This window comes from Lottia gigantea (genome assembly GCF_000327385.1).
Source record: "Lottia gigantea unplaced genomic scaffold LOTGIsca_3, whole genome shotgun sequence".
Lineage (NCBI taxonomy): Eukaryota > Metazoa > Mollusca > Gastropoda > Lottiidae > Lottia > Lottia gigantea.
In genome coordinates, this window is record NW_008708986.1 from 6,097,658 (window position 1) to 6,122,117 (window position 24,460).

Sequence of the window (24,460 nt, forward strand, 5' to 3'; positions counted from 1 at the left end):
TAATACTAGTTCTATATCCGCCACATTTTGCCTGATAATCACTAATTTTATTTAACTACCAATTGTTATACCATAGTCGACCCAGACAGACGACAAAATCAATAGTAATCAGTCAATAGTACTTCACTTTCACTATTTCTACTATAATACTATAGTCTGTGATACTATTTTAGGTTTTATACTAATTTTATGGTAACACATTTAAATAAGTGTCTGTTTCAGACTTTTACTATAAACATATTGATGAGACAATTCTTTAAATGTGAGGTTTTCTTCACAATGTTGAAATTTATTAAATTCTGTGTGTAAAAAGACCACTATGACAATAAGGATGCAGCTGGGTTTGCACCATGAAACAACATTCTAAGTAGCTCAATTTCCTGGGAAATACTCCCAAAATAACAGTTTTAAATAAACTGCCTCGACAATGAAATAAACTTATTTAAATACAGTCAAATTCTAAGTACATATAAGTATATATTTGTTTTGTGTTTATTTTTTACTTATATAATGATGATTTAACTTTTGCCTTCATCAACATGCCTTCTCTGGGCCAATGAATGAAATCTTTTGCCAAACCACATTTCTAGGTGACAATCTTTGAGTAAATCGTCCTTCTTTTAACTGGAATTTGTCCATGTTTTTATATATATTTTATATTTATGAAATTTCTGTTGATATTTTCAGGAACTATAAGAACAACTCAAGTATTAGATCGAGAAACTGCTTCACATTACTGGTTGGCAGTGTATGCTCAAGATCGTAGTTTGGTGCCCAGATCATCCAGACTAGAAGTATTAATTACGGTACTGGATGTTAATGATAATGTACCACACAGTCTACAACCTGGATATTATACATCTGTATCAGAACGAGAATCTAATCAAGATATTGTCACAATACAAGCCATGGATGATGATCAGAACCCCAACCAACAACTCCATTTTAAGATTACTGGTGGAAATCCACAAAGTTTCTTCAAAATTAATCCTCAATCAGGTAAGTCTTACTATCAGTACTATTACAAGTAAAATCATTAGAAATTACATGATGCATCATCATACATCAAAACAAAGATCACATCATATATCAATTAAAGATCACATCATTTGTCAAAACAAAGATCACATCATTCCTCAAAACAAAGATCACATTATACATCAAAACAAATATCGCATCATAAATCAAAACAAATGATCATTAAAATCAAGACAGGAAACAAACCATACATCAAAATAAATATCGTATTTTAAATCCAAACAAAGATAATTTAAATCAAAACAAAAATTACATCATACATCAAAACAAAGATCATTTAAATGAAGACAAAGATTACATCATACATCAAAACAAAGATCATTTAAATGAGAACAAAGATTACATCATACATCAAAACAAAGATCATTTAAATGAGAACAAAGATTACATCATACATCAAAACAAAGATCATTTAAATGAGAACAAAGATTACTCCATACATCAAATCAAAGATCAAATCATACATCATGTCAAAGATCACATATTAGTGAAAATTCAAAACATGCTAGCAAGATATAATAAAATCACATGGGAGAGCTTATCTCTGTTGAAGAAATGATGAAGTGATAAAAACATAAATTTTAACATTATTCAATCATACAGGGATAATAAAAGTGTTTTTATTTTACACTTTATAGATTTTTTTTTGGAAAGAGTTTAAAGAAAAATTTAACCTATATTTTCTGAGTATTTTGTACCTGTATTTATTGTATTAAAACTTTCCTATGAATGAGAGAAAAAAAATAATACTATCAGTTTCATTGAATTAACTTTGAGGTTTACCTACAGATTTACCCATCCCACCGTAAATTTAATAAATCATGTTTTCGTAACCTGGTCTTATTTTCGCTATCCTAGCAAACTGTGTATACTTGAACGACTTGTGTACACATTGAATTTTTTTTTACCTCAATCTTGTTGAAGTATTGAGTATTGTCTAAGCTCCAATTATGAATGGTAAAAAGGTTTTTTCCTATGGTATATATAAAGGGGTATTGTGTAAAAGTGTATTATTTGAGGCTTGCTATCTCTATATGATCATATCTATTCATACATCATACAAACAACAAACTTGTTCATATAACATATCTTATCTCAACATCGATTGTGTGCGCATTAAACTGATTTAGTCTTGTATTTCCATATCTTAAAATATATGTTTTAGATGTGATTTTCTTGAACTAAGTTACGTGTACACATTTGTTGTTTTGTCTGTTTGTGTGATGTACATACAAGTATAGGTATATAATTATGTACAGTCTTGGGATGTGCAGCAATGTACAATTTCTGAACCTTTGTTTATCACTTTAATACAATGTTTTGTTGGTATATGTAGTTATATGTACAAAGTTGTAATAGTATTATTGGGCATGTATATGTGATGTACATAAAAGTACAATTTCCAACCATCATAGATCACTTTTATAATATGATGTATCACTTGTACATGTACAAATCAGTGAACCATTTCAACCATTTCTGAACCTTATCATGTATGCTATTGAACCATTTCAATACCATCAATCTAAACCAATGATTTTATAATGGCTGATTTGTGATATATGAATATAAAATTGTCATATGAATTAATATGATATTAAGCCAAGTAAGGTTTTTTGAACTACAAATTTACGTGATCCAGGTGCTTTAACCCTGTCATTATTCAATAGGATTATTTTGTAATAGATGTTAATTTGAATAAACCCCCCTACTGATAGTGTTGATTTTAACTCTATTGTATATCTACACCAACTAGGATTGGTTTCTTACAAATCTATACCAAGCTTGTATTATATAGGTTAACCACAAAACAATCAAAAAACTTGTTGAATCAGTTATTTTTACGTCTGAAATAAGATATTAAATTGTTATGGATTCATTTTGCTTATATTAATGTATATATAAGATCAGTTAAAATCTGATCACCACCAAAAATAACAACTAAAAGGGATTGTAAAGAGTTTTTGTAAATTTTGTAATTTTATGGGTATCCGCATCACTGATACCATCAATTTGCACTATTCAGATTTTAATTCATGTGACTGTAGTTCCTGAAATTCCACTAAAACTAAGTGTTTTATGATGTCACTATCATAAAAATTAAAATAATAAAATAATATCAAAGGCCTTTAAGGCCCTTTGTGATAGTGATGTCATTTAATGCTTAGATTTAGTAGAACTGCAAGAATCATCATAGCTATCTAACAGAAGATTAGAAATCGATGCTATCATTGTCCCCAATGCACACAAAAAGTTAAGAAAATGCGTTAACTATCGCTTATATAATGTCATGTATAATGTAATATAAACTTAACTATCTCAATATTTCATACTGACTTGGCTTGAGTCATTGTTAGTTAAAACACAAGGTCACACAGTATATGTCAAGTTGGACCATGATGTACATGTATCAAATACTAAAATTTGTCATAAAGATCATGTAATTGTGTCAACTCACAAAAGCATAGGTTATGGCATCAAAATTTCTTGTTTTTTGTAATTTATCTTCTTGAATTTGCGACTGAATGGATACCTGGCAATAGTCAACAGAATTTCCCATGGCCGAAAAATTCCTCTGCTTTCGATTTTGTACCGGGGCATTTTTGAAAATTGTATTCAAATTACAGCCCACACATTGTTTTTTTTTTATTAAGCAGGACATACAAACTACACTTGTAAAAAGAACAATCTGACTCACTTTTAATACATATTGTTGCCTAATCTCATTTGGCTTTTGTGGTAAATGCAAATTATGACGTAAAAGTTTTAGTCATTAATGATAAAGCTTTGCAAGATATTTTTTCTGTACATTTTCCTCTTTGCGTGGGTCTGACATATTTTATACCAAAATGATTCATTTCTTATAAAAGGTAATAATTGCTATCTATTTAAATTATGCGTTGAATACAAGTTTTATAAATATATTCACACTACTTGTTGCAACAAACTCAAACTATTAATTTCTCTTTATGACTCTTTGACTTGATAATAGACACCTTGTACCAATGATTTACCTTTTTACTCGTACAAAGCATATAAACTACCACTTAATAAATTGGACTGTGTGTTAATGTTTTGAATGGTCTTCGACTATGCATGAATATAGTTTCCTTGCTTTTTCCTTTTACAAGGATAACAACTTAATTTCATGAGATCCTTTCTTCTAGCTGGTCCATGGACAAATCTCTTGGCATTGATCTTTCCTGCATAATCATACTGTAGGTGGATTGAAATAATGGGGCAAAATGACTTATTCAAGGTCACCAGACTTTCACATGACCTAGATTAGAACATTTAACCACCATTTGTTCAACATAAGTAAGCAAATGATGTCATGTAAAGTTTCCGACTCTAACGAAGAACTCAGAATTTCAATTGTATAAGAATTGTGTATAGAATTGAAATTGTCATGATTTTATAGCTGATATACTGTATGTTTTCTATATATTGAAATATTGCTGACTAATCTATTTATCAAATTAAAAATGTCAACTGAAGGACATTTGTTAAAGTCATTATGTAATTCATTTACTCAGTCTAAGCTATTTTAACAACCATGGTTAGACAGTTATTTATGTTAAATTTCACTATTTCATTTGATTTGATTTTTAAAATTTGACATTGACAAATAAATATAACCATTTAGTATTTGTGGCATTTCTGAACTAATTTATAGCAGATCTAGGAAGAATTGTCAAGATGTTTGGTCGAGAACTGTAGCAAATGAAAAACAGTTGTGATCCTTTGATCAGCCATCTTGATTCTTGATCACCTTTACTCTACAATTATATTTGAAAATTATCTGAATTTCTTATTTCATTCTGGTTATTGTTCATTTGATAGCACACAGTTTTTCATAGACAAATGTTTTCATTCGCACATTATTTTGCACGTTATTAGATTAATACATAATTGGTTGTGGTTTACAGAAAATTTGAGATAATAGTTGTCTATGCAATTTTTGTTGCACAAATCTTCTGAATTAAAGAATAAACAGTGGAGTATTTAGGCATTGATTTTATGTACACAAAGTCATTATTCATATCTTTCTTGACACATGAATGCTAAAAACTTTTTCAAGTGACTTGAGGTGCTATTAGATTATCAAAAAAAACTTTTAAAGATGTCTAGTGCACTTGAAATATTTCTAAAATAAAAAATGGTGTACATTATAATAGTAATAGACATGCTGGGACATTATTAAATCAATTGATATTGAAAACCTTTAAAACCATTCATTCATAGATATTACTGGTGATATTTTCATTCATTCAGGCCGATATCAATACAGTCCAATCAGATATCAACTAGTCAATAAGTAACTGTTAGTATATTAAAGAACATTGTATGATATTACATGATAAAAGTGTGTTCTAAATCTTTATCATGTGCAAATCATATTATTCACACTAAATATAACATGTATAAACATTCTTGATATACAGTATATTTTGCTTGATTTCTTTTAAAGGGAGTAAATTATTGCAGTTAAAAAATTATTTTTAAAGAGATGTAATAATGTAATAAATAATTTAAATGTTGTAAATGTAAGATGTAAATCACAATCTACACAAACTGGATATCTATACAAAATGGAAATCTACATAACCTGGAAATATACACAAATTAGAACTTTATACAATCTACATAAACTGGAAATCTGTATGTTATTAAACTTGTGTGCTTGACAAATTGACAAAATTGAAATTGTTGATGTCATTGAAAGACATCCTAAATACTGTCTTGTCAATCAGACCATTCTTGATTAATTCTCATATTCTTACAGAATATGAAAGATAGACAGATCACAGGATTCTTAGCCTTGAAATAAAATGTTATAGAGTCAAACTCTTATCTTAGTTTGTGCCATTTACCATTCAGTGATCAGTTATCTGTGTTGTAATGAGAAAAGCTGTCATTTTGATAAATTGAACAAGTTAAAGTTTTGTATTCTACTTTGCTGTTCAGTAGTTTGCTAATGAAAACAAAGTACAGGATGCTGTGCACAATAAGGAAAATTATGCTAGGATTGAGATGCGAATTTGGCAGAAGCCTTTTTAGCTATAAGATCTTAACATAATACAGCCTGTATGTGGGACACATCTTATCATCTTTTCATGTATTTTGCTTGACTTCATGCTTTAAGGTGCAAGATGATGAAGTTTCCCTATGGGTTCCCATGAAAAAATTTCCTGGTACAAACTATTGAATTCCTAATCCTTTAGACCTGGCTCATGACAGGTATTTTAATTTGAACCTAATTTATAACTGTTATCATGCAATGTTTTTTGTTTAGAATTTTTATCTTGTAATCTAGATATATATGACATATTAATCCAGGTTTTTAGATTTTTAATCTAATAATAAAGCTTATTTTTCAAAGGTGGACCATTGAAACTCAAATTACTACTCAATTAGTATGTGATTATGGATAGTGCAAAGAGCAGTGGAATTTAGATGACACTTTCTAATCTAGGAAGGCGGAGAATGCCTTGATTCTCTGGTGCTAAAAAAGCAAAAAATATGCTGTCAATTGACAAACAAAGGAATCTTATAAAACAAGAAAGGCTAAGGAAGGGATTCTTTTTCAAATATCAGAATCACAAACTAAGACAAAGGAACTGTAGAATTATTAGACACAATTTCAACACAATTTTTGTGATATTAATGCAAGAATGTCAAGATTTGAACCAACATAATATAATATAAATGAACCTTAAGTCACAAATCTGTTCCAATCAGAGTTTTGATTGAAAGTATGGCTGCTAGGATTAAGAAAGATTTGGTGAATCCTAAATGAACTGACATGAAGTAATGTCAAGTAATAGTTAATCCAATGTTCATGTAACATTATGTAGTATAGGTATTTCATATTGTATGGTTGACATAACCATACTGTATGATACAAGTTTTAGATGATTTTATGTCATGGTTCAAATGTAATTTCACATCCGTTAATGGGGCAGTGTGCGCTAATTTTCAGCAAAATTTTTTACTCTCTCTTCAATGCATAAAATGATAGCTACATACACATTCATAAAAATGGCCTACTTATTCACACAAATTATGCATAAAGGTACTGTTTTTAATAAATATTTATTGAAGAGTTGAAGAATTTGCAGATGTATACAAGAACAGCTGTAGAATTGATTAGCCTTTTATAGTAATTTAAAATGGAAATTATACTTTGTTTGAATTGCATGATCAAAGTTCACCAGCTGGGTATTGAAATATGTTTTATTAGTATTAGCTTAATAATGACTGATGTAAATGCACTTTAAGTTGAGACATAATATTGCTCAAATAAAAGGACAAAAATAACATCCCTTAGGTGGATGAGGATCCTTTTGACAAGCTGGTCCTTGACCACACCCTTGGTATTGATCTCTCCTGGATTATCCATGCCCAGCTGGATCTACTGGAATAATTAGGAAACAAGATTTATTCAAGGTCACCTGACTTTCACTCACTGACTGAGATTAGACCCCACTATTTGTTTGACATGATGTCATGTTACCAAGTGAGCTTTATGTATAACCATCTGTGTTTTCCAACCAAATTCTCCATGACTGTTTACAGCTGGGTCAAATGAAATAATAAGGAAAGAAGACTTATTCATGGTCACCACAGTATGTTAACAAAGATTAAAACACAACATTTATTCTATATATACCAACAAATGACGTCATGTTACAACAAAATTGTAATGAAGATGTCACATAAAAACTCCAATCTTGTTGATTTGTTCATGTTTGACAATTGTGTCCAAAAGCAAAGATATGTTGCTTACATGGATATCAAAACATTTTCTGAACAAAAGATTAGCAATTGGTGTGTGGTCTTATGATAATAGAATTTTGCATTGAGCTGACAGTTCAGACTTAGCAGTCATAATGTATAAAAGTACCATCCTAGACCATGAGACAGACGACAGCCATTTTGATTTCCTGTCCTGTTCACACCAAAAACACATTAAACTGTGACATATTGAATTAACCTTTTTAACCTTGACCTTTATTTTATAGTCACAGTCCAATGTTCATATTTATTTGAGTTTTTAGTCAACCAAATTACATGACAGTTTAAAAATGTTTTGTTTGAATAAAGATTTTGATTGTAATCACATTAAGGACAATGTTAATTTAGAAGGTTGATCTTGAAGGTATTCACAAGAGGTTTTCTGGTGTTTAATTTGCATCATACATAGTTCTATTTGTACCATTCTGATTTCCTGTTGGAGGTCTGTGACTTCTGCAATTTCAGAAAAGCAAGGTCATGATATCACTAATGTAAAAACCACTTAGCTTGATTGGTTTCTGACATAGCAATGTGTCCCGATTCAAACGTTATAAATTCTTTTTTGAATCCTCATAAGATTTGAAATAAACTGAATAAGGTACATGTATGTATTTCAATAAAAGATCTAAACAGATACTTCAAAATTTATATTTCAGTAGTTGATTTGGTTAAGTCTGTCTAAAAATCTGCAATACTCTGCAATGACTGATTATATTCATAATATTGTTTCAGAAAGCATTGAAGCGATATAGATAGGTGTAAAACTTGATTTGTACCTGATGTAATATTATAAAATAAATATAATCTGTTGTCAGGTTATTAACAAGGTTTTTGATTAGAGATATATAGACAACATAGTTCACAGTTTCTATATGTTTATTTATTCAGCTATGCCTACAGCCTATATTATTTGAACTGAGCCTGGAGTTATGAGATAAATATAATATGATCATTATTATTACTATTCATGTTTGATTTTTGATATACCATTATAACTGCTTTTAACTTAGATATTTTAATACTGGTTGTTTTAGCCTCCTGTAGATTCACATAAGTTGACATTAGTTACACAATTCTTTCATGGTGATTTTGAGATGGAGATCGAGAGTGGCAGATCTTTGCTTACCTTTCATTACCGACTGTTTCAGCTTCCAGTAGATACTAGATATAGTTAGTTAATATAGAATATTCAATTCTTTCATGGTGATATTGAGATAGAAATGCAGATATGTGTTTTTCTTAGCCAACTAAGCATTTAATTTCTTAGTATTTCAGCTTTCGGTATATTATATATATTAGTTGACAAAAAAAACTGAGAGCAAATATATGGACCTCTGACTGTGAAGTTTTGGAATTACAAATCAAGTGGTATTCCATACTGTCAGCCCTGTAAAGTCATTATCATCTGCAGTAATTTTCATTTTTTGACAGTTTGGTACAATTGATTATGCACAGACAACTACAACTTTTAACTTAAGTTTCATATTTTCTTATTTTTTATTTTGCCTCTTTTTTTTTTGAATGAAAATGCTTTGTTAATTGCAATTGCAGTTTTTTTTTACCAATCTCATCATACTTAACTTTCAATTCCTTACTGTGTTTGTTTTTCATTCACTCTCTAAAAATGAAGGTAATCTTAATAAGATCAAAACCCAACTCTCGGAGATAAAAAACTTGTTACATCATTACTACACTACTAATCTACAGTGTTTATTACATTAATCTACACCATTAATCTACATTGTATGTATCATTATCTACATTGTACATCAATATACAATTTGTAGATAAACAATAGGTATAATAGTAATATGATGGTGATGATGTAATCACCACTGTTCTAGTACTACTATTAATGATCTTGGAAACAGACACACAACATCTTAATGAGCTGTACTTGTCAAAATTATTGCTTCAACAGAATTCACCCACAATTATTTCTCATCTTACATCAATTTGAAAAAAATGAGCATGAAAAACAGCAGGTTAACAGAAATGGGTGCCAACAATTTCTCTACTCAGTGACTTGACTGATTACAACTGATGGTTGAAGAGTGATTTACAGTGTTTCGTACTGCTTGGTTGCACGTTTTTCTAAAGATTTTTGAACAAAATTGAATCAGAAACCAGTTTTTTGTTATACAATTAATTGAAGCTGTAACCTCAAATTTTCAAACCAGCACTTGAGACTTGTCTTTTGTAGTATTTCACGTGTTGGTTTTAAACTTTAGAAATGACATGAATAGAGTAAGAAGTAGGTAACTAGATCAGTCTAAAGTAAACTATACAATGACCTTAGTGAAAGGATGACCACAGGCTCTTGTAACATTGAATGGAACAAGTTTTTACAGTTGTCTGCTCTCATCATTTCTTATTGTCTGTGCTGAAATCCAGACAGACCTATTGGAAATCTGGTGGGCAACTATTAAAACATCAACAATCCTTCTACAAGTTTTTCTCAGGCTAGAAATAAGTAAGAATACATACATTCAATTTCTGTTAAAATATGATTATTCAACCCATTTCTAGTTGAGTTTGCAAGGGAAATAAAAACTGATTTATAAAGATAAAAAAAACATCTAAGCAGATTGCTTTTAATCTGAAAGATGTTTTAATCAGAACCATACAAATACTCTTTACAAAACTGACCAGTATGAGGCATTGTTACGGACATATGTGTTATACTGTCCAGGATAACAGACTTTGATATGAACGCCTGTGTTATACTGAGAGGAATAGAAGACTTTGACATGAACACCTGTTTTTTACTGATTGGTATAAAAAAAATGTGTTATACTGATCAGAATAAAAGTCTCTGATATGAACGTCTGTGCTATACTGGCTAGAATAAGACTTTCTTAAGAACTCTGTGCTATACTGACCAAAATAAAAGACTGTGTTATGAACGCCTGTGTTACACTGACCAGAATAAAAGACTGTTATGAACGCCTGTGTTATACTGACCAAAATAAAAGACTGTGTTATGAACGCCTGTGTTATACTGACCAGAATAAAAGACTGTGTTATGAATGCCTGTGTTATACTGACCAGAATAAAAAAGACTGTGTTATGAACGCCTGTGTTATACTGACCAGAATAAAAGACTGTGTTATGAACGCCTGTGTTATACTGACCAAAATAAAAGACTGTGTTATGAATGCCTGTGTTATACTGACCAGAATAAAAGACTGTGTTAAGAATGCCTGTGTTATACTGACCAGAATAAAAAAGACTGTGTTATGAATGCCTGTGTTATACTGACCAGAATAAAAGACTATGTTATGAACGCCTGTGTTACACTGACCAAAATAAAAGACTGTGTTATGAATGCCTGTGTTATACTGACCAGAATAAAAAAGACTGTGTTATGAACGCCTGTGTTATACTGACCAGAATAAAAAAGACTGTGTTATGAACACCTGTGTTATACTGACCAGAATAAAAGACTATGTTATGAACGCCTGTGTTACACGGACCAAAATAAAAGACTGTGTTATGAATGCCTGTGTTATACTGACCAGAATAAAAAAGACTGTGTTATGAACGCCTGTGTTATACTGACCAGAATAAAAGACTGTGTTATGAATGCCTGTGTTATACTGACCAGAATAAAAGACTGTGTTATGAACGCCTGTGTTACACTGACCAGAATAAAAGACTGTGTTATGAATGCCTGTGTTATACTGACCAGAATAAAAGACTGTGTTATGAATGCCTGTGTTATACTGACCAGAATAAAAGACTGTGTTATGAATGCCTGTGTTATACTGACCAGAATAAAAGACTGTGTTATGAACGCCTGTGTTACACTGACCAGAATAAAAGACTGTGTTATGAATGCCTGTGTTATACTGACCAGAATAAAAGACTGTGTTATGAATGCCTGTGTTATACTGACCAGAATAAAAGACTGTGTTATGAATGCCTGTGTTATACTGACCAGAATAAAAAAGACTGTGTTATGAACGCCTGTGTTATAATAATGTCCAGGGACACTAGGGGAGCTTGAGTTTTATTGACAATAGATTACCTCAGTTGGTGACATTATTATATACCTTCATTTCCTTACACAATTTTATTTTAACCTTTCACTCTCAACTTTAACATTTTAACTTTGAAGCTTAGTTTTGATTTGGTCTTTATAAAACATGTATGGTCATAATGTGGTGATAATTAGATGAGAACCTCGTTAAAAATATCAGGTCTAGACCTTTAACCCTTTATACACTAACTCTTCACCACATGTATTCATTTTAAAACCTTTCTGGCTTTGACTAGAGCTGTATTAGTCACATTATTATATGTCACTGCTGCCTTGCTAAAATTTTCCTCATTGCACACTGATTGCAATATTTCAGATATAGTGTGTGCATGGGTAGTACAAAGTTGCACTACATTGCTCATTATGAGTGACATAGTGCAGTATGTCAATGCAGTCTTAAAGTCACAAATAGACAAGATCCTTGTTTGAAATTTTGTCTTTACCAGGTCAATGCTATAAAGCGTTCTGTTCTCGGTTAGGACCAGGCCATGGAAAACTCAAGTGGTCTGAGAACGGTTCTTCAGTTGTAGTATAAATGAAAAGTCTTCTTGGATGGTTTTAAGTTGAATTCTTCTCAAAGAATTTAAAATGAATCCTTGTTGTCACCCTGATGTAGCCTAATCAAAGACATCTGGATGTAATCAACAATTGCACTGAATAATGATGAAATTCCACGGAAAAAGGTGAAGGTCATTTTTGAGGCATGGGCAGTAAAGTGTTCTCGGAACAGTTACCGTTTATATTACACCAATTTATCGAGTTCTGAGAACCTCCCTTAGATGGGCCAGAATTGGACGATTCTCAGAATGCTTTATTACACCGTCTATTTGTTTCTCCAACTTATACAGAATCTTAGATAAAAATGTTGGTCTCTGATCCTGTATCCAAACCCTGTGTATCAGTGATGGCCTATACTTGACAAAGATCATGTTCATTCTGCATTATTCTTCATGAGCAACCCCAATAATATAATCATTCCAAGCTAATTATTTATTATGAAGGTTCATTTGAGTTTTATTGATGAAAGAAGAAGACCTACTGATCTAGAACTTAATACTGTTAGTAATTTATAGTGGATAGTAGATGGTTCGGAAATTAGCCATATTGTTAAGACAGGGACTAGTCATTGTGATAAATAAGATTAATAAAGAACTGTCTGTCAATGTTGTCTCAAACAACTAAGTCTTACGTCTGCTTATTGATCTTAGATAGCCATTATTTACCAGACTTATTTTATTGCCCATGGGTACCATTCTCTCAAGGTCATCAATGGTCTGGTTATTTGTTACAGACCAGTATGTGCAGAATATATAACAAATGTACATGTATACTATACATCAAGACTTAACTATAATTGGTCTAAACTTAATTCTGCGATATTAAATATTTTTTTTTAAAAGAATATGATTTTTTTTGTGGATGTAATTTTGTTACATGAAGATGCAGAATATTAAGCATCTATTTTTGGACACTCAATGGTTATATGGGTTCAACATGATATGACAGAAAACCCTCTTACCAAATTCAAACATATCTTGATTTAAAAATGGTCATCATTGAAAGCTTAAATGAGAAATTCTTTCATCAAAGACGGAGAAATAAAATGTCTGGAAGATAGGAGCTAATCAATTATCAATGATCCCCTGTCATAAAATGATCAAATTGATATATCAAGACAGTATTGTCGTCAGTCAGATTATAACAGAAATAAATTTATTATCTTGATAACCCAGACTACGGTGGTGATAAAGTTTCAGCGGGAGTCTAATCTTACCAACGATTTCACTCTTTACCTTTATATCAGTAATATTTACACTTTTTTTTTTATCATCTAGATTTATTCATTTCATATTTATATTACTAATATTATTTACAACATGTACATTTTAGCTAATTTGAAGGTGTCAAGGTATTAGAAATAAAACCATGCATTTATTTTCTTTGTTGTATATGCAAGTTTCTATCTGAAAATTCAAAATGGGTTCTTTTCTTTCAATTATCACCTGAGTAAAAATTCAAGTGTCTGTAATTGTCAAAATTTTAGTGCCTTATTGTTAAGGCTCCCGCACACAGAAAGAATTGGGCGCACGTCAATAGCGCAACACCAATGGCGCTCGTTACTTTCTCACCATACTACTCCCTGTACACAACGCGCCTTTCGCTCAACTATATCTGATGTCAAGCCTATCACGTGATCAATCAAAATGGCGGACCACTTCAGTGATAGTCCTTGTCTTTGAATTTAGGCGATCGGATATTATAAAGGCAGGGGTAATCTTGCCATAATTCAACAAATTTAACCTCAAGGATTGCTTCTGTCACCTCTTCACTGGGCTCTGCCATCTTTGAATACCAATAACGCATGCACGCTGTGTTCGTCATCTGAGAAAGTCGCACACAGTGTGCCATCGGCCACGAGTTTTCAAACATGATAGATATTTTCCACATGACCACGAGTGGCCAAATGCACACTAAAAATTACCAACACATGAAGCACTACTAATCGAGCGTAATTAGCGCTGTACCATTTTCTCTCCGTGTGTGGGCGCCTTTACAATCAAAACAGGCCCAGATTTCACTATTGCCTGTAAAAACATTGCATGAGACATCTTTTACATGTGCCAATGCTAATTTGATCATGAAGATTATATGCATCAAAACAAGAAAAGGTTTTAACTCATTAGCATTGGAAACCTATTGAAATATCTTCAAGATGCTACTGATATTAGTAAGATAGGTAGATGATTGATAATATTGTTATTAGATTATTTTACTGTAATAAGTATGATAACTTACATTTTATATAAACATATAGTATCATATATTATAACATATACAATACCAATCATACCAATTTAAACAATATCATACAAATATTGCCAGTATAATGGTGTGTGTTTGTGTGGTCCAGAATTTCCAGGATGTGTGCTTACCATACCTTTAATTACATAGGCTACATTGATGATGAAGCTCAAATTTGAATTTATTCACACTGGAAAAGGCTAATGGGAGCCATTACTTTGTAGTCCATCAGCAAAATCGTAATATTCACTCAATTTACTTGTGTACCTCCAAAACAGATGCACATGCTCAATTCTGATGTGGTTATTGAAGAGATAGAGTTCAAATTTCATTTCATAAAAAAGACAAGGAAAGAAGACTTGATAATGTCGATTTTTATTTAAGATAGAATTAACATGACTTGATTTTGTTAGATTTTTAAATGACATAGATGTGTAAGAAAGGTAATTGTATAGAAAATGTAAATGTATTCAAGTCAAGTCAGGTTTAAGATAATGTAAAGTTAAAAATAATTGGTATTATAAAGTAGGAATTGAAAGATGTAAAATGGACACATGAACAATGATGTATTGTTTAAATTTGTTATATTATCAATGTATCCCCCCACCCATACACTTATCTTTTATTAACTTTGCTCTTATCTTGTCCTCAAAATACTAAAGGAGTTCCATTGTGCATAAAACAAATCTAAAATCTTCCATACAGACAGATGAGATAAACAGTGAAAATCTGCTTTAAAATTTGTAACACCTTTAGACCAGACTAGATAAGAGATAAGATGGGTGTTGTGTTATATTTTTTGTCTTAATTGGGCAACACCATACATTGTGCAATGGGGGAAATTTCGTGGAGACAGCATTGGTCTAATCTTATAGATATTCAACTGTCAAGAGATCTTTAACTAGCACGAACTAGCAAACAGGACCTATGTTTATTGCATCATCAGAACTAGAACTTTCATATTAGCCCTTCAGACCTGCAGGTTGACAAATTGGAAGGTTTTTATCTTATTCTATTCATGAATTGAACTCTAGACCTTCAGGTTAGCACTGACACCCAACTCACTGAGCACTTTGGTTCCCTACATAGTATTTCAGATTACAGTAACTATTTTTAAGGCTTGAAAGATAAATTCTATTAGCCAAAATTCTACTGTCATGCAAAGTTGCTGGTTAGACCTGAAACATCAGCATCAAATAGATGAAAAATCAATGGATTCAATTTGACTTCCTCATTGAGATATGTGTTAGATTTTACGACTTATTATGCTTGTGTATGGTAAATTAGTTTCCAATCATAACATGATTGTTGCTTGCTAGATGATAAGTCTCGGAACAATTTGATTCAGTAGTCACAGCTTTCAACAGTATGAAAATGGCTCTATGCAAATACCTTTGTTCAAGATTTCTGGCATTGGACTGCACTTTTTGAATTGTTTGTGTTTTCCAATGAAGATATTCGATTATGTAAAAGTATTCAAACTAATGTTATATAAATTGGTCATTATGGCTACAAGACTAAGAGGTTTAAGAATAGTAACACACTTTCAATTCGCTTTTTGCAAAATATTGATTAACTAGACTAATGTGATTCTGGAATGTTAAGTTTCACGTCTGTTTTGTTTAATGAATGGAGAATAGGGCGTGAATTACCATCTGGTGATTAGCAGCAGGCAAGGAAAAGAAAATCTTGTAGTTTAAAATGCATTAGGAAAACATTTTTTTTTCAGACATTCTTGGCACCCCTTTTTTCAGAGAGTCCATTTAGCTTCTGTTTATTTGATATAATATTTAAGTGGACCTATAACTCTGTTGGTAGACATGATTGTTTTGTTCACCTCCATCCTATTAAGAAGATCTATGTCTAAAGTCTAAACAGTATCATTTCTTTTTTCATAAATTTGTGACATTGAGCACTGTTTAACATACTGTACATTGTCTATTTACAACTACATGTACATGTTTTTAGTGATGAGGTTATCTGGAAGGAAGTGTACAACAGCTCAAATGTACATTGTTAAATCTGACCATTCACAGATTATGTTAATGTTATCTATTGCTAGATAGACTTTGGTAACATTTACAGTAGCAAGTTATCAAAGACTATTACAGAATAACCAGAAGGATGAAACAGTTTAATCTGTGTAAAATGTCAGCATCCTGTACTGTTTAATAGATGGTAAAGGGTTATCATTGAATTCTGTTCTCTGTAAAAAGATGGCTCTTTATTGATAGATTTCAGTGGAGAATTCTTTTCATGCTTTGTTTATAAGAAGCTTTTAAAGAGTTTGTTTATGCATTAGCTGTATAACTTTAACAAAAAATAAAGAAAAGTGATGTTAAAAGTCAATGTTATGTAATGGAGAGTTTTATCTGAAAATATAAATATAGCCCTTGATCTGTTTACCATTTACTATGATGAAAGACTACAAGCAATGAAGTGAAAAACCATCAAAATTCACCAGTTTAGAAAACTGATTTATTTTTCATAGACTCTGAAAGCAGACAGAATGGATTGAAATAACACATATTGTATGTGTACTCTATGATACTCTGATTATGTATCCAAATTATATCAAATTTGAAAACCAAAATCATGGATTGAAATAACACACATTGTGCATTATGTACTGGAAGCAGAAAGAATGGATTGAAATAACACATATTGTATGTGTACTCTATGATACTCTGATTATGTATCCCAATTTATATCAAATTTGAAAGCAGAAAGAACTGATTGAAATAACACATATCGTGTATTATGTACTGTATGATACTCTGATTATGTAGCAAAATTATATAAAAGCAGAAAGAATGGATTGAAATAAGACATATTGTATATGTACTCTATGATACTCTGATTATATAGCTAAATTATATCAAATTTCCATCTTAATTACAGCTTAAATAAATCTTTTCTTTATTCAAACTAATCTTCTAATAAATGTCAGATTGAGGTAATAATAAGAAAAATAAATCATAAGATCACATGGTTTGTTTGCTTTGAATTATAAATGAGAATTGTATGTAGGTAATGTCCTTGATTTGAAGACCAATTGGAGTTTTTTTAAATTTTGGAGTAGTTCTTGTAAATAGTTATTAATTTTGCAAAAATATCTTCTTTGTAAATGAGCAGGGTTACTGCGTTACTTTATATTGCAGCTGAGCAAGAAATGTTACTGATTGCCATTTGCTTAGCACGACAATTTGTTCTCCAATCTCATTCCCCTCATAAAGATCAAATTGGTTTAGGATGAAACTTGAGTTGTAAACTCCAGCTTTTTAAAATAGAGAAATGAAACTAATACATCCTATAAGCAAAAGATGGATTTAATGAGATGAAGCAAGAAAATGTAATGTCAATTTATGTAGACGCCTATGGTATATCAGACAACTTTACATTGGAATTTCAGTTAGGGATATTATATTTTTTTTTTAATGACCATGCATGTACATATTGGTTCAGATGTCTAGAAACATTTACATATGTACATATATGACTACAACTGTCTAGACTATGTACATTGAAGTAAAAGTCAAAACACAAACCAAAAAACTCTTGTTTGTAAAAAGCTATTAAAAGTTTGTGTATATCTATCTTTAAATATCAAACAATAAAATTGATTTAGTACAAAACTATAAACATAAATTTGAACAATACAACAACATGCCTTGTTAAAGGGACAGATGCGTCATTATTTTGACCAATCAAACTCTATTTTCAGTACGCACCACTGAAATTTGAGCCTTCATATCTATGTTTGTCCAGAATTATCCACAATGAAAGTTAACAAGATGAGTGGTCTTTTTTGAGACACTGTAATATATAGAAAAGAATATAAAAATACGAAAATTTCTAGTTTGAGATATTTATGAAGGAATTATGCCATGTTCGTACATTTCTAGTACTTCTGAAGCCTATTTACATATTTTCAATACTAAAATCAACCCCTCCCCCCAAAGAACCTGTCCCTTTAAGATAAACTGGAGCAATTTCAACTACCATCCTACTTGATTTGAAAAGTATCACAGGCCAGACTGATCATAAGTTCCACTTAATTACATTTGTTGATTTAAAAGGAGCCTTTGTGAACCCATTTACTCAATGAAATTAAACTAATGTTTTACCCATTAGCCATTTTGTTTGTTCTTCTTTAAACCTATCAAAACATCTTTTATTTTCTTACAAAATTAGGGTCATGTCAGTTCACTGAAACTCGTTGTTTTCTTGAAAAATATTGTCTATTGTATTTAACCTATTTATCAGTTGATGAACCAAGGAAGGCACAATGAATCTTTCCTTTGGAAATTGAGAAGCAATCACAATCAATGTTTTTGATTTCAATGGAAATTGCATATAAAGAAAATTTTATAATATTGTCTTTTTCTAGTAAAATATTGCTTAGTCAGACGATTTTGCCTTTTTAAACAGATTTTTAAAGGGACAGATTCACCATTTTTAAGGGATGATATGGGTCTTGAATATTTTATTATGTAAATATTCTTCTAAAGTACTAGAAATGTACAAAAATCACATAATTTCCTCGAAAATTAAAAAAATCAGAAAATTCTTTTATATAGATGCCTTTCTAAATATATCAGTGTCTGAAGATAAGGCGACTCGTCTTTTTAACTTTTAAATGTGGATAATTCTGGACACACATGGATATGAAGGCTGAAATTTGGACAGTCACTTAAACAAATTATTATGAACTTTTAGAATTTTCCAATTCTATCATATCTTGGATTGAATGGATTGTATATACCAAATGTTACACTAGAAGCGACAAGACAAAACATGAAAGCAATGGGAACCAAGCAGATTCCTTTGCAAGACATTTCATGCAGTGCAATTTTTTTTTGCTAGAACCAACATTAGTTTTTAGAATGAACTATGTGAACCTGTGTAGTGTGGGCGTATATAAAAGATTTTAAAGTGATATTTATATATTCATATCTAGATTGCCTCAGGATTACTGTGTATATTTTATATGTATATGTATATTGATATAACAACAAAAAATGCAGTTTTTCTGCATATTTGCACCTGCATAGGTATAAATAAAAATAGTCATCTATCATTTTGTGGATGTTCAGGTGGCAATATGAACGTGAAAATCTAATACAGCTGAACGAATCGGCGAATAAATTATATGTACTTTCAGCAAAATGAAAAACAGTTATTTTGTTTTATTTTTATTAATGCATTTGATATGAGGTTAATAAGTTGAAATTGACAGAGAACCAAGCTTAAAGATGGGTTGATTTGTTAAGCAGTTTTGGGCCTGTTCGTTTATAAAAAACTTGCAATAAAAATTTGTCGCAAGTGTGCAGTTATACATTAATGTATATGAACAAAAAAGCAATGTAACATTTATTTGTTTTGTAATTTTTTGTTATTAATGCTTTTAATATGAGGTTAATAAGTTGAAATTGACTGAGAACAGAGATTTAAGATGGTTTGATTTGTTTGAGCAGTGTTGATAAATAAACAACAGCTTGTATTCAAGTAGTTTTTATCAATCTATAGGTAGACTGAAAGAGTAATATAGTATAAGAGGATAGTTAGAACACCTCGTAAAAATACCTGTCTCCCTTATAAAACTATCAAATACAGTCAGGCCATATAAATACATCAAACGTTTTGCCCTTAAAATACCTTCTCTTCAATTTATTGACAATTACTTGATGTTTAGTTTATGATTTGAAACATTATGTTAGTTATCAAGTGTGAATATCTCTTATAATAACTTGACCCTTTTCAAACTATAAAGGCTCATGTTTGTACATTTTATTATATATTACCCTTTTCATATCTCACCAATGACCCTTCTTTCCAATTATCCCTTATCAGCCAGATGCTCTGCTGCGTTTTGCTTCTTGAATTTTTTACATTTTGTTAAGTATATTGCTCAGTTGCATTTTGCAAATACCTTAAATCTCATGTGCACGTTGCAAATAAGTGCTCTAAAATTATATGTGGTAATTTCATGCCTGACTACATACAGAAGGAATAGAAACGCAAAAAATACTTCACATTTAAGTAATCCCAGCTTTCTTTATCGTAGGCATAATATAACATCCCTGAATTTGTCTGATGAAAAATCGGTTTAAATTTATAAGCATGTATAGTTTTATGAAATGTGGTAGTAAGTTATGTTGACTTTTTTACTCCATGAAAAATATCACAAGAGTTGGTAGAATGTAAATGATCTCTTCAAACATGGAAGAATTTATTTTAGATTATTCCCCCTCTAGACCATTGACTTGCATGAGAACAATATGTAAATGTATCGCCTGAAGAACTATTATCATTTGGCAGAAAACAGGGTTGTCTGTATATAATTTGTTACAGGCGCTACGAAATTTATATAAATAAAGTAGTTTTCCTAAAGAGCAGGTGGTTCTTACCAAGGTGGCTGGAAGGAAATTAGGTGCCAAATACTTTGACTTCCTGTGTTCTTCCAGGAATTTATTCTTCCTTATTTTCAGACAGTTTTGTTAAAGAATATATTCTTTGATCAGCCAATAAACACACATCTACAGTAAAGTAAAGCATTAATACATAATATATGAAAGAAGTCTACTTGTATTGGCACTGTTCATGTAATTGACAACTCTGTATCAATGATGTATCTACTTGACAGAGCCAAGTAGACTTGATGTATCTATTTGACAGAGCTCAGTATTCATAATGTATCTACTTGACAGAGCTCAGTATACTTGATGTATCTATTTGACAGGGCTCAGTATTCTTGATGTATTTACTTTATAATACAGTGTCCTTGACTTATCTACTTTACTTTACCGTTTCCTTTATGTATCTACAGTGTAATACAGAAAATACAGATATTGATGTTTCTACAGTATCGATTATGTAAACTTATCTAATCATATCCAAGAATCTGCGAATGGTGCACAGGGTGCAGAGTTTAGTACTTATATGTACCTACAAATACAAAGAAACAAAGGAATTACATGCAATGACTTTTATGTCTGTGGTTGATAAGGAAAGTCATAGTTAATCTAATATATTCCTACCAGGTGTTTTCATTTAGTTAGTGATTAAATCTATACCTAACACCTAACACCCATTAGGTGTTACCTAGTGGTAGAATATAATTACCTTTATAATAATAATAATAATAATAACTTCAGTAAATGTTGAATTATATACAGTACCTTATCTCCTTTGTGCAATGCATTTTTTGTTGAGCAGGACAATGATTAGACCAACTCTTGTAAGCAGCATGTTTGTGGTCAAGATATTTGCCAGACAAGTGAAAGTCTTTGAAGTTAACATTAAAATGTTTTGGAATTTTTATTGGACATGTTGTTGATCCAGGAACAGGACTCTTAATAAATCATTAGGTGTTTCTTTATATAACTTATATAATAACCATTATCATATACGTAACATTTGTTAATATAAATTATTGACTGACATAAATAAAAATTACACACTGAATTAACTTGATTTGAATTATTAATTATTTTCATTGATCAATTTACATTCAATTATTGGTGCCAAAGTCAATCAATTCAGTTAAAGCCACTATGTTTTACATGTACATCAGTCTGCACTAATATTTAAACATATTAGAGAGATTTTTCCTAATATACCATCAATACCAGGAACACTGCATTGAAGCCATTCGCCAACATCAAGCATGTTTGATATCATTCACCATAGACTCGTTCGGCAACTGTGTCCACTCGGCAGAAGTTTATTACAAACTTTCCTATAACTCAACCAATCACAGACGCCCAAAGCATTACATGACAAATAAAATGGCGACCTCCAGTGATGTAATATGGAGTGGAGAAAAGGAAGAAGAATTATGTTATGGTAGTTCAGGCATTCGCCTTAAAACCAAAAGAACTTCCAGTGCAACTGCAACTTTTCGCTTCTTTCTGGACACAACCAATTCTATCATGTGACTAAGTGCATAAAAGTTGGCGACATACAAGTTTCCTACACTCAAAGCAATTTTGTTCAATGGTGTAGGCTATGGTACATATTTCATCATAGCTTCCTTACATAGCTACGTTAAACAAATTTCTTTTTTTGTAAATCATAAAAAATCATTTAAGTAAAACCAAAAGTTTTACATTGAAAATAAACTTTTAAAGAGTGATAATGGCGAAAACCTCTCCATTATTTTGTTGTTTGAAGATAATTAAATGGTTGAATGAAGATAATATATATAGAATGTATTGTTGATATTCACTTTAAATATAGTTTCATCATTATTATTTAGATAATAATATTACACACTTGAATTGTGGTCGAATTTTTAAATCAATTTTCATGGTGAGTTATAACCTAGACCTGCATGGTTTTTTCCTCTTTTTTTGTTTCTTTCCCTAAATCCTAATATTACCACCACAAATCAGCTGTCCTGATGAGGATTTTTTAATCCAAAACATGTCTGCATGAGATGAATACTTGTGAATAAAGTTTTGCGAATTTATGAAGTTTCTCAAAAACTCTGGTATTCAGAACCAATTTTGCTTATAATTTTTATGTACTTTTTTCGTTATTAATTTGAAAATAAGGTTCAGATACAAACATTTTCAGATTTAACAAAATCTTATTGTATAAAATTTTTATAGTGAAAACAATTTTGTTATGTCAGCTGTTCAACTCATTCCAAATCATTTTGTTCTGTTAAAATTGTGGCAAGATATTTCTCCAAAAACCTTTTAACTAACTTGATCATAAAATGTAAATACAAAACTGGTTTGAGAATGGTTTTATGGCTTCTGTTAAATGAAGTTAAAACACAAGCTAGTATAAAATATGGTGTAAAAAATCGTATGGAATGTGAATAGCAGCAGAAATACCATTCCGTTCAAACGGTAGAAAAATGTCAATAAGATGAAGTAGTTTCTGGTCAGATTTCTACCATTGGTAGGGGGTGACTTTATATTGTTTATATAAATATAGAAACTAGCAGAAGGAACAGGTGATAAAATTCCACCTTTCTGTGGAGCAGACGTGTTCACTGGAATGTGTTTTGTCAGATCAGAAATCATGCAGGGAAGAAAATGAACGGAAGTTAAGAGTTTTATGTATAAATAATTAACTCCCTGTGGCAATCAAAGAATAACTGATGCTCATAGCATGTCCAAAACTTCTGTTCCTTTTTAATGATATTTCCAACCTATACTCAACATGCACACCAATTGCTTTCAGGATGCCAAGTTAAAAATGATTAATTCTCTGGTGGCTAAGGTTATAAAAAGATTTCACGCTAAACGTTTTAAGCTTGATTAAGCAGTATGTAACCTCTGGTGTTACTGTTTATGGTTAAGATAATGAAACTGTGTGTTGGTGAATAAATTAAAAATGTATTTTTGATATGAGTTAACGAGGGAAATTCAATGCCAAACACCATCTCAATATCATATAAAACCACCAGCATCTTTTTTCTTTGATTAATTTAAAAATTAAATTACAATGCGAAAACTTAATTTTTAGAATACTTTTTGAGGCCATTTTATTTTTGAAACTTAAAATCATTTTGTAACATTGTTTCAATATCATGAACTCTTACATTTACATTGCACTTGCCATTTTGATTTCCTATAAATAAACCAAGTACTAACAAGTACCCACTCCAATCCTAGTTCTGTTGTTCCTGTAATTCCCCAAAAAAAAAAAAACCTAGACAGATTATGTGGTCACTCTCATTAATATCACTTAAAACCAAATGGTATTGAACAAAAAAGTTTTTAATAACAAAATAATCTGCAAGGTATCTCATTTTAATTCAAA

At 30.9% G+C, this 24,460-nt stretch overlaps 1 protein-coding gene across 1 annotated transcript in view; it reads left to right on the top strand.

The window, feature by feature from the left end:
- The window catches only part of LOTGIDRAFT_104487 (hypothetical protein), a gene marked incomplete at both ends in the record, with an annotated part of 82,268 nt that overhangs the window by 12,370 nt on the left and 45,438 nt on the right, over positions 1-24,460 (top strand). Inside the window, one exon of the mRNA XM_009057416.1 lies at positions 688-999. Coding sequence (XP_009055664.1) covers positions 688-999 — 312 coding nt within the window. The remainder of the gene's footprint in view (positions 1-687; positions 1,000-24,460) is intronic.